This window comes from Malaclemys terrapin, chromosome 10 (genome assembly GCF_027887155.1).
Source record: "Malaclemys terrapin pileata isolate rMalTer1 chromosome 10, rMalTer1.hap1, whole genome shotgun sequence".
Classification (NCBI taxonomy): domain Eukaryota; kingdom Metazoa; phylum Chordata; order Testudines; family Emydidae; genus Malaclemys; species Malaclemys terrapin.
This window is the reverse complement of record NC_071514.1, coordinates 352778-368523: the sequence shown is the minus strand read 5'-3', so window position 1 is coordinate 368523 and position 15746 is coordinate 352778. Positions and strand designations below refer to the sequence as shown.

The 15746-nt window shown below is 48.3% G+C and overlaps 1 protein-coding gene across 1 annotated transcript in view; it reads right to left on the bottom strand.

Moving 5' to 3' along the window:
• MAP1A (microtubule associated protein 1A) overlaps nt 1-15746 on the bottom strand; it is a 124609-nt gene that overhangs the window by 102356 nt on the left and 6507 nt on the right. Inside the window, exon 2 of the mRNA XM_054042270.1 lies at nt 4732-4833. Within this exon, the coding sequence (XP_053898245.1) occupies nt 4732-4833 (102 nt within the window). The remainder of the gene's footprint in view (nt 1-4731; nt 4834-15746) is intronic.

Genomic DNA, 15746 nt, shown 5'->3' with positions numbered 1-15746 from the left:
TATTGTTATTCCGGTATAACCCTTTGGGTAGACACTCTAATTCTGGTATAACACTGACCTTTTTTGGTTTACATTAAACACCTTCCAAAGCAACATTTTCTAAACCAAAAAAAGGCCCTCTGAACATTGGAATAGAAGGATCCACATGAGGGTTACACTGGTATAGATATATCAGTACATATAGGAAAGTTTAACCATTTATACAAGGTCTTGAGCTGCAGCACCAGAATAGTACTCCACATCATATGTCCACATTACATTCCACTATACCCTGCATCAACAGATCCACCATTCATCTCTGACAGGACAGAGAACTAGACTGCATTACTGGCAGCAAAGGGATTGATGGTACTGAAACAAGGAAACTTTACCCACCACAAATGATGAGAGATTCAACTTCTGAGTGGTCTGAATTCAGTGTCATAATGCATCTTGCTCACTCCAGCAACAGCCTTATATGCGTTTCAGACAGAGGAAGGGAAAAGGGACTCAGAGGACATGCAGAGTAAACAGTGAAACCATGCTGGAGTGTGTAGCGGCTGGCTGGAGGGGAAGTTGGATTCATTGGGAGAAACAGAGCACACTGCTCTTAAGGTGGTACCATGACCACGGCTCAACTGAGGCACTATGGCAGAGGCACTTAGGAAATGGAAACAGTGGCCCTAAAAATGGAGGCAATACTCTGGCTAGCCTCAGCCCATCACATCCTCCCCACAATTTTACCAGAAAGACTCAAGCATCTTGAGTGAGAATTTCTGAATATTAAATTATCTCTAGCAGCATCTCTCCCATCATGATGAGCGGACAGGGAATCATCATGTAAGCTCCTCCAGCAGCCCAATGCTACTAATACCTTGCTATTATAGGAACAGATCGTGCACATACATAGGAAGAAGCCAGAGGGGGGTCTCCCAGTAACTTTAGTCTAGATCCTATTTTAGGGCTGTGGACTGGCATGGCAGTGTAGGCTCCAGGAGATAATTACTATTCTATTCACAGAAGTGGGATTTCAGTTTCCAATATTACATTTAAAAATAATAAATCCTACCCATAACCACAAGTCAGTCTCTTAAGGAGACAAGCCTTTGTTCTCGGATGCTTGGTTTAAACCTCAAGCATCTGTCAAAGTAACAGCATAATTCAAACATAACACTTCATATTTATATGCAGGTAGAGAGACAAGATTCCTGCTACTGATCTGCTTGTTACACCAGTGAAGTGTGCATACTTAGTCTATGCAAAAGAATGTGTATTACTGATACCCCATCCTTCCCCAGCCCTCGTTTGTTTTACCAACCTGTTACATCTTGTCCTAAACTAAGATTGGGGAAGGGAGTGTCTTACACTCTGTCTGTGCAGTGCCTATCAAATGAGGTGGGGGGGTCTCTAAGCAATAATACAAAACAAATAAAATCTTTAGTTCCCTTCAGAGGATCTCAAGTAGTTAATCCATTAGTTTATAATAAGAGACCAGATATTTTACAGGTGGACAAATTTGAAATATGGAGGAACACAATTACTCATTCAAGAATGAGAGTTTCAGTGGCATAAGTGCGAACAGGATACAGGAATCTATTTTAGGATTTTCTATAGTGCTCATCATTGTAGTGCCTAAGCACTTTCCAGGTAAATCAGGTCTCCGTGGAGAGGTCCATAGCAGACTCCATGGAATCTCCGGATCTTCTCCATTCCCTGGCTTTGGGAAGCTTTGCTTGGGACATATACAGATTGATTTTTTTTAAAAATGTGTTTAGAGAATGCTTTATCACTTGCTGCATACACTACATTATTCCAGAGGAACGACTGTTTTTGCAGGTCATGAATGGAAATCTGATTGCTGGACTATGTTTTCCTACATGTTTGTATGCGCTCAGTACAGCTGAGCCCCAATCCTACTTGGCACCTCATAGTACTACAGCAATACAAATAATAATAAAGGAATTGAATAGAGTAGCTGGGTCTTTACCATTTGATGGCTTTGTAGATTAGGACCAGGGCCTTGAACTAGTAAGTGAAGTGGGAACCAGAGCCTCTACAGAGGTAATGATAATGATAATGTACTCAAGGAGGCTCATCTCATTAAACTGGGCTGCTATAATCTACCACAAGATGAAGCCTTGGTATTGCATCTACCTTCAGTAAGTCACAGAAATCTAATCTGGAGGTGACAAACACATAGATCATTGTGGTCAAATCTTTATCTAGTCAAGATGGAAGGGCATATTGAGTGGGGTCCCACAAGGTTCTGTATCGGGTCTGATTCTATTCACTATCTTCATAAATTATTTGGATAATGGCATAGAGAATACACTTATAAAGTTTGCGGACAATACCAAGCTGGGAGGGGTTTCAAGCACTTTAAAATCATAGAATATCAGGGTTGGAAGGGACCTCAGGAGGCCATCTAGTCCAACCCCCTGCTCAAAGCATGACCAATAATCCCCAGACAGATTTTTGCCCCAGATCCCTAAATGGCCCCCTCAAGGATAATATATGGAGATATACCTATCTCATAGAACTGGAAGGGACCCTGAAAGGTCATCGAGCCCAGCCCCCTGCCTTCACTAGCATGACCAAGTATTGATTTTTGCCCCAGATCCCTAAGTGGCCCCCTCAAGGATTGAACTCACAACCCTGGGTTTAGCAGGCCAATGCTCATACCACTGAGCTATCCCTCCCCAGGATTAGAATTCAAAATGATCTTGACAAACTGGAGAAATGGTCTGAAATACATAGGATGAAATTCAATAAAAGGAAAATGCAAAGGACTACACTTAGGAAGAAACAATCAATTGCACACATACAAAATGGGAAAAGACTGCCTAGGAAGAAGTACTGCAGAAAAAGACCTTGGGGTTATAGTAGATCACAAACTAAATATGAGTCAATAATGTAACACCGTTACTAAAAAAGCGAACATCATTCTGGGATCTATTAGCAGGAGTGGTGTAAGCAAGACATGAGAAGTAATTCCTCCACTCTACTCGGTACCGACAAAGCCTCACTCAACTGGAGTACTGTGTCCAGCTCTTTGCACCACACTTCGGGAGAGAAATTAATCAAGTGTGTACACAGTAATACTCAGAGCTTTAACTCCACAGATATCCCACTGCTTTACAAAAATGAATCATTCTTACTATCCTCATTTTATAGGTAAAGAAACTGAGTCACAGGCTCACATAGTAAGTCAATGGCAGATCCAGAAATAGAACCTAGGTCTCTGCTTTCCAGTTAAATATCCTGACCATTAGGAAAACAGCACCTTCCTTCAATTACACACAAACACCTACAAAGAGGAATCTGACAAGGTGTAATATGTTGATATAAAAACATCTTGCAGGCATAGCTCACAGTGACAGTCTGTGCCCATATGTCTAATATGACCTATATTTAATATGTATATAAATTTTGAGGAATTTAACAGTGTGACAATTAGCCTGGGAACAGAGGCCAGTTCTACATGCATGGTGATAAGGCACTGTTTCAAAGATGTCAATGGTATTTAATATCAAGTACCTACTCATCATCTTTCCTTTTAGGAAAGAAATGCCAATTACTATTTAGGTAAACAAACATTTGATTAGTCTTCCTCAGGCCCCCACCCCCACCAACAAGGTGATTACTTCTGGCAACACTCCCATGAGTGGGGAATTTAGAGTTTCTAACTATTAATTGCCTCTATAATAGAGGTGGGCAAAGTACCGCCCGCAGGCCACATCCGGCCTGCAGGACCGTCCTGCCCGGCCCGAGCTCCCAGCTGGGGAGGCTAGCTCCCGGCCCCTCCCCTGCTGTTCCCCCTCCCCTGCAGCCTCACCTCACTGCGCTGCCGGGCAGCTCAGCACCAGCGCACCCCGGGGCAGGGGAGAGCAGGGAGGGAGGCTCACCCCCAGCCTCAGGGGATCAGGCAGGAGGTGCGGGCGGCAGGAGCGCTGCGAACGCAGCTGAAGGACTCAGGAGGAGCACCAGGCGGCTGCGCAGCCAGCCGGAGAGAAGCAGCGCTTTAATGGAGAAACCACCGCTTCTCTCCAGCTGCAAGGCTGCCCTTGCGCCTCCTGAGTCCTCCGCCCATGTTCACAGGGCCACATTCTGAAAGGGCTGGGGGGGGGCGTTGGATGGGGGTGGGCTCCCAGGAGGGGGCGGTCAGGGGACGGCGCGGGGGGAGGTGGATGGGCCAGAGGTTCTGAGGGGGCAGTCAGGAGGCGGGAAGTGGGAGGGGTGGATAGGGGGCGAGGGACAGGCTGTTTGGGGAGGCACAGCTTTCCCTACCCAGCCCTCCATACTGTTTTGTAACCCCGATGTGGCCATTGGGCCAAAAAGTTTGCCCATCCCTGCTCTATAAAGAGATCTGAGAATAAGCAGTTTGTAAAAAATAACATTGTATTGTGCTGTAAGAAGGAACAAACAACAATGCCTTAAATTATTTATCTGGGCACTCTATTTAAAAGCCTATTTGCATGTCTCTAGTCCCTCTACAAGCCCTCCACCCTCACCAACAATTAGACCAGCAGTTTTAGATTAAATTCCTTTGCACTGATATATATTTATGTCCATTGTTTCCACCTTCAGTGTTCATGTTAATGTCTACTCAAACCTGAAGAAGCAACTCACAGGAAGAACATGGTTGTTTTCTAAGTGATAAAATCGTTACTAATTTCATTTCCATCCTCTATTCACCAACTTCAAACTCCAACAAAACGGCAAAAAAATGAATATAGATAAAAGAAAACTGACCTTTGAACTCTGAAGAAAACTGAGCAAGATGCTGACTTACAAAGAGTCTCAGTTGCTGATTCAGGTCACAAGAGGGAAGATGAATGTTCCATGAGCGAATTCCTGTCCAACAAGAAAAGTAGAATTAAGTCCTTTTTCCATTAATTCCAAAACCAGGAATGGATACGATGGAGGTGTCAATAAAAGTCAGCCAGGTGACTATATGAAACTAATGCCTATCTATGCTATTTCAGAAGCCCATATTTATGACCCATGGTGAACATTTTAAAAGACAAGGGATGGTTAGGCAGCCAATTCCCATTTGTTCCTTTACAAATCTACACCTAGGTTATGGGGCAGGACAAGGTAGTAAATGAGTTTTCATTTTAGTGAGGTTCCACAAACAGTGACTAAACCAAATACACCATTGCATAATCAGGCAAATGCACTGTGGGAGTTTTACATCTTCTGAAGTGTTCAGCATTGGCTGTTGGCAGAGATGGGATACTGGACTATTTTGAGTATTGATCTGTTCTGGTGTGACAGTTCTTATAACATGTGTACCCCTCTGAGTCACAGTACAGATCACCCCCCTCAACTTCCTTTACAAAATCACTCTTCCAAAGCCATGGATCACCTTCAAATCTTTTGAGTTTGCTCTTTAATCTATGTAATCTTTGCAAAATAATCCCCTTCATCTCCCAGCAGCGAGTAGACTCTCTTCCCAGACCAGATGGTGTCACCTTCAGACCTTGGTGAGGAAGAGGTTCATCTTCTGGGTTGCACCATACAGTGCTACAGGTAATTCATCTTCATGTTCCAACAAGGAGCAGCCACTCCCAGATGGCACCTTGCCACGCTAGGATGTCATGATAATCAAATTGTTGGTACATATGATAACTCCTCCTCACCTCTCATTAGCTGCTGCCTCCAGCAAGCCAGCAGCAGCTTAAAGCCAGTGGCAGGGTGTTATACAAATCAAATATGTAATAACTAAACTAAGGTTCTAAACTTTATCAGTACTCATTACGTGTATCCTTCCTACATCTTTGCCACCATCTCAGGGAGAGAATTCCACTCTTGTGTGATGGTGCATTAAAGACAGAGGGGTCAAAAAAGCAAGAAAAAAAATTTTTTAGCTCCACACCTCTCTCCACCCTAAAAGAAGTCGATTGCCAATCCCTGGAGGAGCAGAGGTACCAATCCAGTTGACTGCAGCAATCAGTTCTTGTTCTCCAGCACTATACCTTGATTCAGGAGACAACCATCAACTGAATGTAACATAGTGGCCACTGAGGATGCAAACTCAAATATCAGAGCTGCTTCCAGAATACAAGATGCAATTACAAAGTTCAGCCCCAGCCCTCAGCACATCACCAAAATGGGGTTAATAATTTGCCCCACCACACACACAAACGACACACATATAATTTCAAAGGCACTGATTGTTTAGAATAACTGTGGACAAATTTTTTCTTAACTTGTCTCTGTCACAGCACACACTGCAAAGGAATGGTGCAGCAATCAGCTGACAGACCGCACTGCAGAACGTATGACAAACTAATGGTGCTCAGGATGCTCTCAGAATATCAGAAAAACCCATCATCAATTTTAGCAGCACCACAGGGTATCAATTGTTCCTGCGCCTTTATGTCCCCACCCCCAAATAACAAACACAGGCCAAGAAATAGGAGATCTACAATTCAGGAAGGGAACAGACTGAGGGAAGATCTGTTCCCCTTTTTATAAAAATGGCCTGGATAAGCAAGCCGTGATTTAATACATGTGCCCAACACAAGGGCTCTTTAATACCTCTGCAGTGTTGATGAGATGGAGCTGAATAGCAATCCAACCTGGAGGGGACAGAAGGGGGGTGAGGTGGCACTCTGCAGGACACATCATGTCCTGGCTGCAGCAACCAGAAGGGCTGTTCTGGAGCACTGGTTGTTACTTTCTCCACAATGCAAAGAAGAGAGATCCTCTTTTAAAACCTGAGGGGAGAGGGGGCTTCTCATTCAGTATTTCAGCTAATTCTCAAGTTTTTCCTCTGTGCAGTTTGGAAGTCATTCAGTTTAGTTTTTAAAATCATCCCTCATCTTACCAATGACCACCACCGCAAATGCTCAGTCCATTGCAGAAGGCCCAGACCATTGCTTTACCAGATTCCGGGCCCCCTTCTCCTTACGCAAGTGTGTGCAATGTACCATCCTGAGGTTTCCTGACTGGTCATATTCTCTGAGGATGTTGCTGTAGCATGTACAGCATGGGTACAGTTCCATGTGATTTGCGATACAATTTCTCATATCCCATTCCTCATGCCCTTGCAAACTGTCTGACTTCCTGCTTGGTTAATTAGCTTATAAAATTTGACATTTCCTTTTAATACCAGCTTCTCTCCCTTGAGATATTCTTCAAACTGGACGAATCAAATTATAATAGAAACGTGACCTTCTGACCAGACTCTGCTTCATAGCATGTCAAAACAGCCACTGTTCAAGTCTCCATGCTGCCACTGAAGCAGGATAATGCTTAGTATCGAGAACAATATGTTTGTGCTTAATTCTAGTCTAATTTGTGTGTTCTCCTGGACCACACTAAGGGAAAAGCATACGAGATTAGTAGTCACATTCTATAAGTGACTCTGCACACCTTCGAAGTCACACAGGGCAAGACTTTGGTGGTGTTCATGAGGCAAGTCCTCAAAGTCTTCCTCTCTGTATGACAACACCTCAGTTTAGGCATACCCATAATAAAATAACAAAATAAGAATAAAGATTTATTAATTATTCTACCCTCAAAGAACATCCTACATCCCAATCACACTGTACAGTAAACTAACACTTTGCACCAACCTAGCTTTCAGTCTTGGTGCCGCTGAGAAGTCCAAAGTCAATCTGGTTTGGATCTGCATTCTAAACTCCTTACCGTGTCAAACAAACAAAAACTGTACAAAGGGCTTTCAGGGGACAACAACATTCTGTTGCCAATTAAGAGATGTTTTACTCAGTGTCTCCTAACTGATAAAATGCAATTCCTGATAAACACTCCTCTGTTCAGCAGACTGATTCACTATCACAAGGCACCCTGTACACTCTGACCCGACAAGCTGTATCACCTTTCTCAATGTGTGATATCACATCTATGTGACCCTCAAGCTATGGGTAAGGCTGCAAGGCTGTCACAGAAAGTCTCGGATTCCGTAACTTTCCATTACCTCTGCAACCGGTGCTGGCTCAGAGGCTGCCCGAGCCAGACAGCCCCTGGCCAGCAGCAGCAGTTCGGGGTTGTGGGAGAGGGCTCAGAACTAGAGGCAGGGGATTGGCAGGTGCTGGGGGTGCTTACCTTGGGATGGGGAGCTCCCCAGCTCCCAGTGGCATGGCCCTGCAGCTCCTAGGCAGAGAAGGGGCCAGGCACCAGGGGGCTCCACGCGCTGCCCGTGCCCACAGGCCCCACCCCCACAGCTCCCATTGGCTGTGGTTCCCAGACAATGGGAGCTGCGCAACCAGCATTTATGACGGGACCGGGAGCAGCACATGGTGTCCCCTGGCTCCTTCACAGCCTAGGAGCTGCAGGGACACATGGAGCCGAGTAGGAAGCCCCTGGCAGCCCCACCAACCCCCACCCCCCAGCAGAGGTCCAGGGCTGCGTCCTGCAGCCCATCCCTCCTCCCCAGCACCAGCAGGGGTCCTGGGCCAAGCACCACAGCTCCCCCTCCCCCAAGCACCTGCAGCCCCCGCCCAAGTTTTAGTTAGGGGTATATAGTAAAAGTCATGGACAGGTCACGGGACATGAACTTTTGTTGACTGCCCGTGCTCTATTACTATTCATAGAGATTCTATGGTACAGTTTGGTTCATTTAAGATTTTTACTTCATTTGATTCTATGCTTTCTTTCACATATAGTGACACTCCCCCACCAGCACAACATGTTCTGTCCTTCCGATATATTTTGTACCTGGTATTACTGTGTTCCATTGATTATCCTCACTCCACCAAGTTTCTGTGATGCCTATTATGTCAATATCCTCATTTAATAGGAGGCATTCTAGTTCACCCATCTTATTATTTAGACTTCTAGCATTTGTATATAAGCACTTTAAAAAATTGTCACTTTTTTGCTGTTTGCCATTACATGATGTAAATGAATGGGACTCTCTTTCAATTGAAAAGCAACAGAGGGTCCTGTGGCACCTTTGAGACTAACAGAAGTACTGGGAGCATAAGCTTTCGTGGGTAAGAACCTCACTTCTTCAGATGCAAGTAATGGAAATCTCCAGAGGCAGGTATATATCAGTGTGGAGATAACGAGGTTAGTTCAATCAGGGAGGGTGAGGTGCTCTGCTAGCAGTTGAGGTGTGAACACCAAGGGAGGAGAAACTGTTCCATGCTTTCAACAGCTTCCACCCCACCATCAACCTCAGCCTGGTGCCATAGGACCCTCTGTTGCTTTTTACAGATTCAGACTAACACGGCTACCCCTCTGATACTCTTTCAATTGACTATTTCTCATTAGATCCTACCCAAGGGTTCTGAAGGAACTCAAGTGTGAAATTGCAGAACTACTAACTGTGGTTTGTAACCTATCATTTAAATCAGTTTCTGTACCAAATGACTGGAGGATAGCTAATGTGACGCCAATTTTTAAAAAGGGCTCCATAGGTGATCCCGGCAGTTACAGGCTGTGACGAACTGGGCCTGTTCTCACGGTGGTCTGTGAATGCTGACAGGGGAGTGTTCTGGGATAGTCTGCATTGCAGGATGGGATCTGCCCGAGGGCGCATACCTGAGTGTGTAACATGAGAACCCAGGAAGGGGTTGAAGGGGAGGCGACTCCTTAGCCCGGGAAACTGAACAAAGGCGGTGGGAGGGGTCACTGAAAGCAGAGTGCTGGAAGCAGGCAGGGAGAGAGGGCTGGGGGGCATAGATGGCTCTGACCTCCCAAGGGGGGCTGGGCTTGGATGCCCGGGGACCCCAAGATGGACCTAACTGAAGGGGTCCCTGTTGTCTGTGCCTGCAAGACCTGTCTTGGACTGTATTCCTGTCATCCAAATAAACCTTCTGCTTTACTGGCTGGCTGAGAGTCATGGTGAATCGCAGGAAGCCGGGGGTGCAGGGCCCTGAGTCCCCCAATACTCCGTGACAACTGGTGGCAGCGGTGGGATCTACTGCACCCCGTGGACGGCGCTTCCTCGGCGCTTCCTGCAGTAAGTGACTGGGGAGCAGTAAAACGAAGGGGGATTGACGGGGACCAGGCGTGCTGAAGAGTGAGAGAGAGACGGTTATTACCCCTGGGAGTGTGTGACCAGCGAGAAGGACTTTTGCAGTAACAGGGTCCCCCGAGGGGATCGCAGCGAGTGGTCCCAGGGGCGGAGGAGTCTGCAGCTCGACCCTGGCAGAGAGGCGGTGACCTCGAGAAGGGCTGGCACACTAGGGGTCCCCCTGGGAACTGTGGGGAGCTGTGAGCACACAGGCCGGTGAGTGGGCAGCAGGAAGATGTATGCCAAGCGGCTTAAGAGCGACCTGGTGGAGCTGTGCAAGCAGAGGCGGCTGCGCATTGGGAGGCTCACCAAAGAACAGCTCATTGCCCAGCTGGAGGCGGAAGATCGCGCGAATGAACTGATCCCTGTGTCTCAGGGAAGCAGCCTGGCAAATGCAGCGCAGGCACCAGGGTCTGTCCCAGCTGGGAGTGGTCAGCCGGCTGCTGAGGGCTTCCCGAGACCCCTCCTTCCTATGCCTAGGGGAAGGGTGGGGAGGAGCCCAGCAAATACCGAGGGCGCCGTGACCCCCCCGGCCAGCAGGGGATCCCCCCGGCGAAGCCCGCCGGCCAGCAGAGGATCCTCCCGGCGACGTTCGGCATCCGGGGAGCGGAATTGGCTGGAATGGGAGAAAGAGCTAAAACTGAGAGAGCTGGAGGATCGTGAACAACAGAGACAGCATGAACGGGAGGAGAAAGAGAGACAGCATCAGCGTGAACGGGAGGAGAAAGAGAGACAGCGTCAGCATGAACGGGAGGAGAAAGAGAGACAGCATCAGCGTGAACGGGAGGAGAAAGAGAGACAGCATCAGCGTGAAGAGAGACAGAGACAGCATGAACGGGAGGAGAATGAGAGACAGCGTCAGCATGACCTGGAACTGGCGAGATTGAAGGGCAGCGAACCCCCGGCTGCGGTGAGTGAGGGGGGACCCAGGACTGCACGGAGCTTTGATAAGTGCATCATGGCCCCATACAAGGAGGGGGAGGACATGGATGACTTCCTGGAGGCCTTTGAGACGGCCTGCGAGCTGCACCGTGTGGACCCCGCGGACAGACTCCGGGTCCTTACCCCCTTACTGGACCCCAAATCCGTGGCATTGTACCGCCAACTGGGAGAGGCAGAGAAAGGGGACTACGAACTATTCAAAAGGGCCCTGCTACGAGAGTTTGGGCTGACTCCTGAGATGTACCGGGAAAGGTTCCGGAGTCAGGATAAAACCCCTGAGATCTCATATCTGCAACTAGCCGCCCGCATGGAGAGATACGCCAGCAAGTGGGCTGGTGGGGCCCAGACGAAGGAGGACCTGATTAAACTGCTGGTACTGGAGCAACTGTATGACCGGTGCCCATCCGACCTGAGGCTGTGGTTGGTGGACAGAAAGCCAGAGAACCCGCGACACGCCGGGCAGCTGGCTGATGAGTTTGTAAAGAGCCGGTCAGGAGATAAAAGGGAGGAGTCCCAAAGGAACAGTCCCACCACAACGCAGAGAGAGAGTCACCATGGGACCTCCCCATGGGAAAATACAGAAAAAACCCATCAGAGGGGAGCATCCGGCATCAGGACCATCCGACCTACTCAAGGGGACCCATGGGACATGGGCTGCTACCACTGTGGCCAAAAGGGCCACATACGGGCCCAGTGCCCTAGGCTCAGGGACAGACTGAGCAGACCGAACCCACAGAGGGTTAACTGGGTAGAGACCCAGCCCGGCGAAAGGCAGCATTCCCAGGGAAGAGGGGCTGGCAGAGTACCACCAGCTAAGGAGGGAGGAGAGCTCCAGGCCAGCTCCTCTAGGGGGCTGGATGCTCCAGACTCAGGGTTTTTGGTTTATATGGTAGGCGCGGGGCTGTCCCTCCGGAGAGAGTACCTTGTTCCCCTGGAGGTGGATGGGAGGAAGGTCAGTGGATACTGGGATACGGGCGCAGAGGTGACGCTGGCCCGGCCCGAGGTGGTGGCCCCAGATCAGGTGGTGCCCAACACCTACCTGACCCTGACGGGGGTGGGCGGAACACCAGTCAAAGTACCCGTGGCAAGGGTACACCTGAAGTGGGGGGCCAAGGAGGGCCCCAAGGATGTGGGGGTACACCCGTATTTGCCCACTGAGGTATTGATGGGGGGGGACCTGGAGAACTGGCCAAGCAACCCCCAAAAGGCACTGGTTGTGACCCGCAGTCAGAGCCGGCGAGGGGCACTGCGCCCTGGCCTTGGGGGGGGTGCCTTGCCTGAGGCGCAGGACCCTAACCTGGTGGGGAGGGAACGCCCAGGGACACGGCTCAGGGAGGCTGCAGCTTCAGGCCCAGCGGGCGAGGAAGAGCAGGTGGCCATCCCTGTCCCAGCTGCTGAGTTCCAGGCCGAGTTACAGAGAGACCCCTCCTTGCGGAAGATAAGGGACCTAGCCGACCTCAATGCGGTACAGACCATGGGACGAGGTGGCCGGAAAAGGTTCCTGTGGGAGAAGGGGTTCCTGTACCGAGAATGGGCTCCCCCAGGGGAAATGGAGTCAGGGGGGATCAGGAGGCAGCTGGTGGTACCCCAGAAGTATCGCCGCCAGCTGCTGTGCCGGGCCCATGATATTCCCCTCTCAGGGCACCAGGGAACCTGGCGTACCCAGCAGAGGCTGCTACGGAGCTTTTACTGGCCTGGGGTCTTTGTTACTGTCCGACAGTACTGCGGATCCTGTGACCCCTGTCAGAGGGGGAGGAAGGCCTGGGACAAGGGGAAAACAGCTTTAGGACCCTTGCCCAGCATAAAGGATCCTTTCCAGAGGGTGGCCAAGGTTAAAAGGGCGGCTCTAAACCAAGAGAGCCCAAAGCACAGACCTCCAGACTGGAGCGCTGGGAGAAGACCACAGCCCAGTTGGAACCCCAGAGGTATGGGGGTGGGAAAAGGGCACAGGCCGCATAAACCTTCCCACATGCGAACTGCGAGTGCCATCAAGCACCCCGACCTAAGGGGGGGCGTGAAACTGAAGGGGCCTGGTGTAATTCCCACCAAGGAACTGGAGGGATGCGGGGGCATCCATGGGAACGGGGGTAGGTTCGAACTTCCCCGGGTCACTGGCTAAAGTGACCCTGCTCAGTTCGGTCTCGAAGGGGGGAGAGATGTGACGAACTGGGCCTGTTCTCACGGTGGTCTGTGAATGCTGACAGGGGAGTGTTCTGGGATAGTCTGCATTGCAGGATGGGATCTGCCCGAGGGCGCATACCTGAGTGTGTAACATGAGAACCCAGGAAGGGGTTGAAGGGGAGGCGACTCCTTAGCCCGGGAAACTGAACAAAGGCGGTGGGAGGGGTCACTGAAAGCAGAGTGCTGGAAGCAGGCAGGGAGAGAGGGCTGGGGGGCATAGATGGCTCTGACCTCCCAAGGGGGGCTGGGCTTGGATGCCCGGGGACCCCAAGATGGACCTAACTGAAGGGGTCCCTGTTGTCTGTGCCTGCAAGACCTGTCTTGGACTGTATTCCTGTCATCCAAATAAACCTTCTGCTTTACTGGCTGGCTGAGAGTCATGGTGAATCGCAGGAAGCCGGGGGTGCAGGGCCCTGAGTCCCCCAATACTCCGTGACACAGGCCAGTAAGCCGGTCTTCAGTACTGGACAAACTGGTTGAAACTATAGAAAAAAACAGAATTATGAGACATATAGATGAACATAATTTGTTGGAGAAGAGTCAACATGTTTTTTGTAAAGGGAAATCATACCTCACCAATCTACTAGAATTCTTTGAGGGGGTCAACACGCATGGGGACAAGGGGGATCCAGTGGATATAGTGTACTTAGATTTTCAGAAAGTCTTTGACAAGGTCCCTCACCAAAGGCTCTTAAGCAAAGTAAACTGTCATGGGATAAGAGGGAAGGTCCTCTCATGGATTGATAATAGGTTAAAAGATAGGAAACAAAGGGTAGGAATAAATGGTCAGTTTTCAGAATGGAGAGAGGTAAATAGTGGTGTTCCCCAGAGGTCTGTACTGGGCCCAGTCCTATTCAACATATTCATAAATGATCTGGAAAAAGGGGTAAACAGTGAGCTGGCAAAACTTGCAGATGATACAAAACTACTCAAAATAGTTAAGTCCAAAGCAGACTGTGAAGAATTAGAAAGGGACCTCACAAACCTGGGTGACTGGGCAACAAAATGGCAGATGAAATTCAATGTTAATAAATGCAAAGTAATGCACATTGGAAAACATAATCCCAACTATACATATAAAATGATGAGGTCTAAATTAGCTGTTACCACTCAAGAGAGAGATCTTGGAGTCATTGTGGATAGCTCTCTGAAAACATCCACTCAATGTGCAGCGGCAGTCAAAAAAGCGAACAGAATGTTGAGAATGATTCAGAAAGGGATAGATAATAAGACAGAAAAATATCATATTGCCTCTATATAAATCCATGGTACGCCCACATCTTGAATATTGTGTGCAGATGTGGTCACCCCATCTCAAAAAAGATATATTGGAATTGGAAAAGGTTCAGAAAAGGGCAACAAAAATGATTAGGAGTATGGAACAGCTTCCATATGAGGAGAGATTAATAAGTTTGGGACTTTTCAGCTTGGAAAAGAGACAACTAAGGGGAGATATGATGGAGGTCTGTAAAATCAGGACTGGTGTGAAGAAAGTAAATAAGGAAGTATTATTTACTTCTTCTCATAACACAAGAACTAGGGGTCACCACATGAAATTAATAGGCATCAGGTTTAAAACAAACAAAAGGAAGTATTTTTTCATACAAAGCACAGTCAGCCTGAGGAACTCCTTGCCAGAGGATGTTGTGAAGGCCAAGACTATAACAAGGTTCAAAAAAGAACTAGGTAAGTTCATGGAGGATAGATCCATCAATGGCTATTAGCCAGGATGGGCAGGGATAGCGTCCCTAGCCTCTGTTTGCCAGAAGCTCTCTGTCACAACAATCTGCAATCCACTCTATTGAAAATGGAAGCCCCTCTCCCCCTTCCACCTCCCTCCCCTCCAAAGGCAGCAGGTCACGTCAGCATTAACCCATTCTGTTCTGATCACACATCTGCAAGTATGCTATCAGAGAAGCCCCTTGGGTTTGCAATGGAGAGTGAACCAATCAAGCCTTTTGCAAAGCGAGCTGCTTCCTGGTAATGTGCAGGTAATGGGCCATAAAGTTTTCCCACTGTACCATGTTCCTAGGGCTAGAGAGGCCACATTTCAGGCAGGGGTGGTGGGAGGGTACTAGGGACTCTGGGATATGGTTACTTTGACTTGGGTCTGCATACTGCTGTGTGGACACCAGAGCCCTAGGTTCAAGCATGGGTCAGAAAATTCTTAACCTAGGGTTAAAAATACAGTGTAGATGCTCAAACCCAGGGTTCCCTAATATGGATTAGCTGACTCGAGTCCCACTAACCCTGGTCTTACATTGCAGTAGAGACATACACAGAGTGTCACAGCTAAATATAAGGTGGAACAGATTGTTTAGCAAAAGTAAACACATATTCCGTCTAGCAAAGTTATGAATTTAAGCTCACAGACTCATCTTTTGAAAATGTGCAGGTTTCATTTGAGGATGACGACTGAAAGGTCAGATATAGAGTGAACACTTTGTGAATAATGTTCCACCACAGGACAGTGATAAGGTGTTTTTGTCTTTTATCATTTTTCTGTGTGAGTTCATTCGAGTATGTAGCGACTATCTGATTTCACCCACATAGTTTTTATTGGGGGCATTTAAAGCACCGGATGAGGCACACCACATGTTGTGACAGATATGTATAAGACCCATGGATCATGAAACATGTGTTGTGGGGATCATTG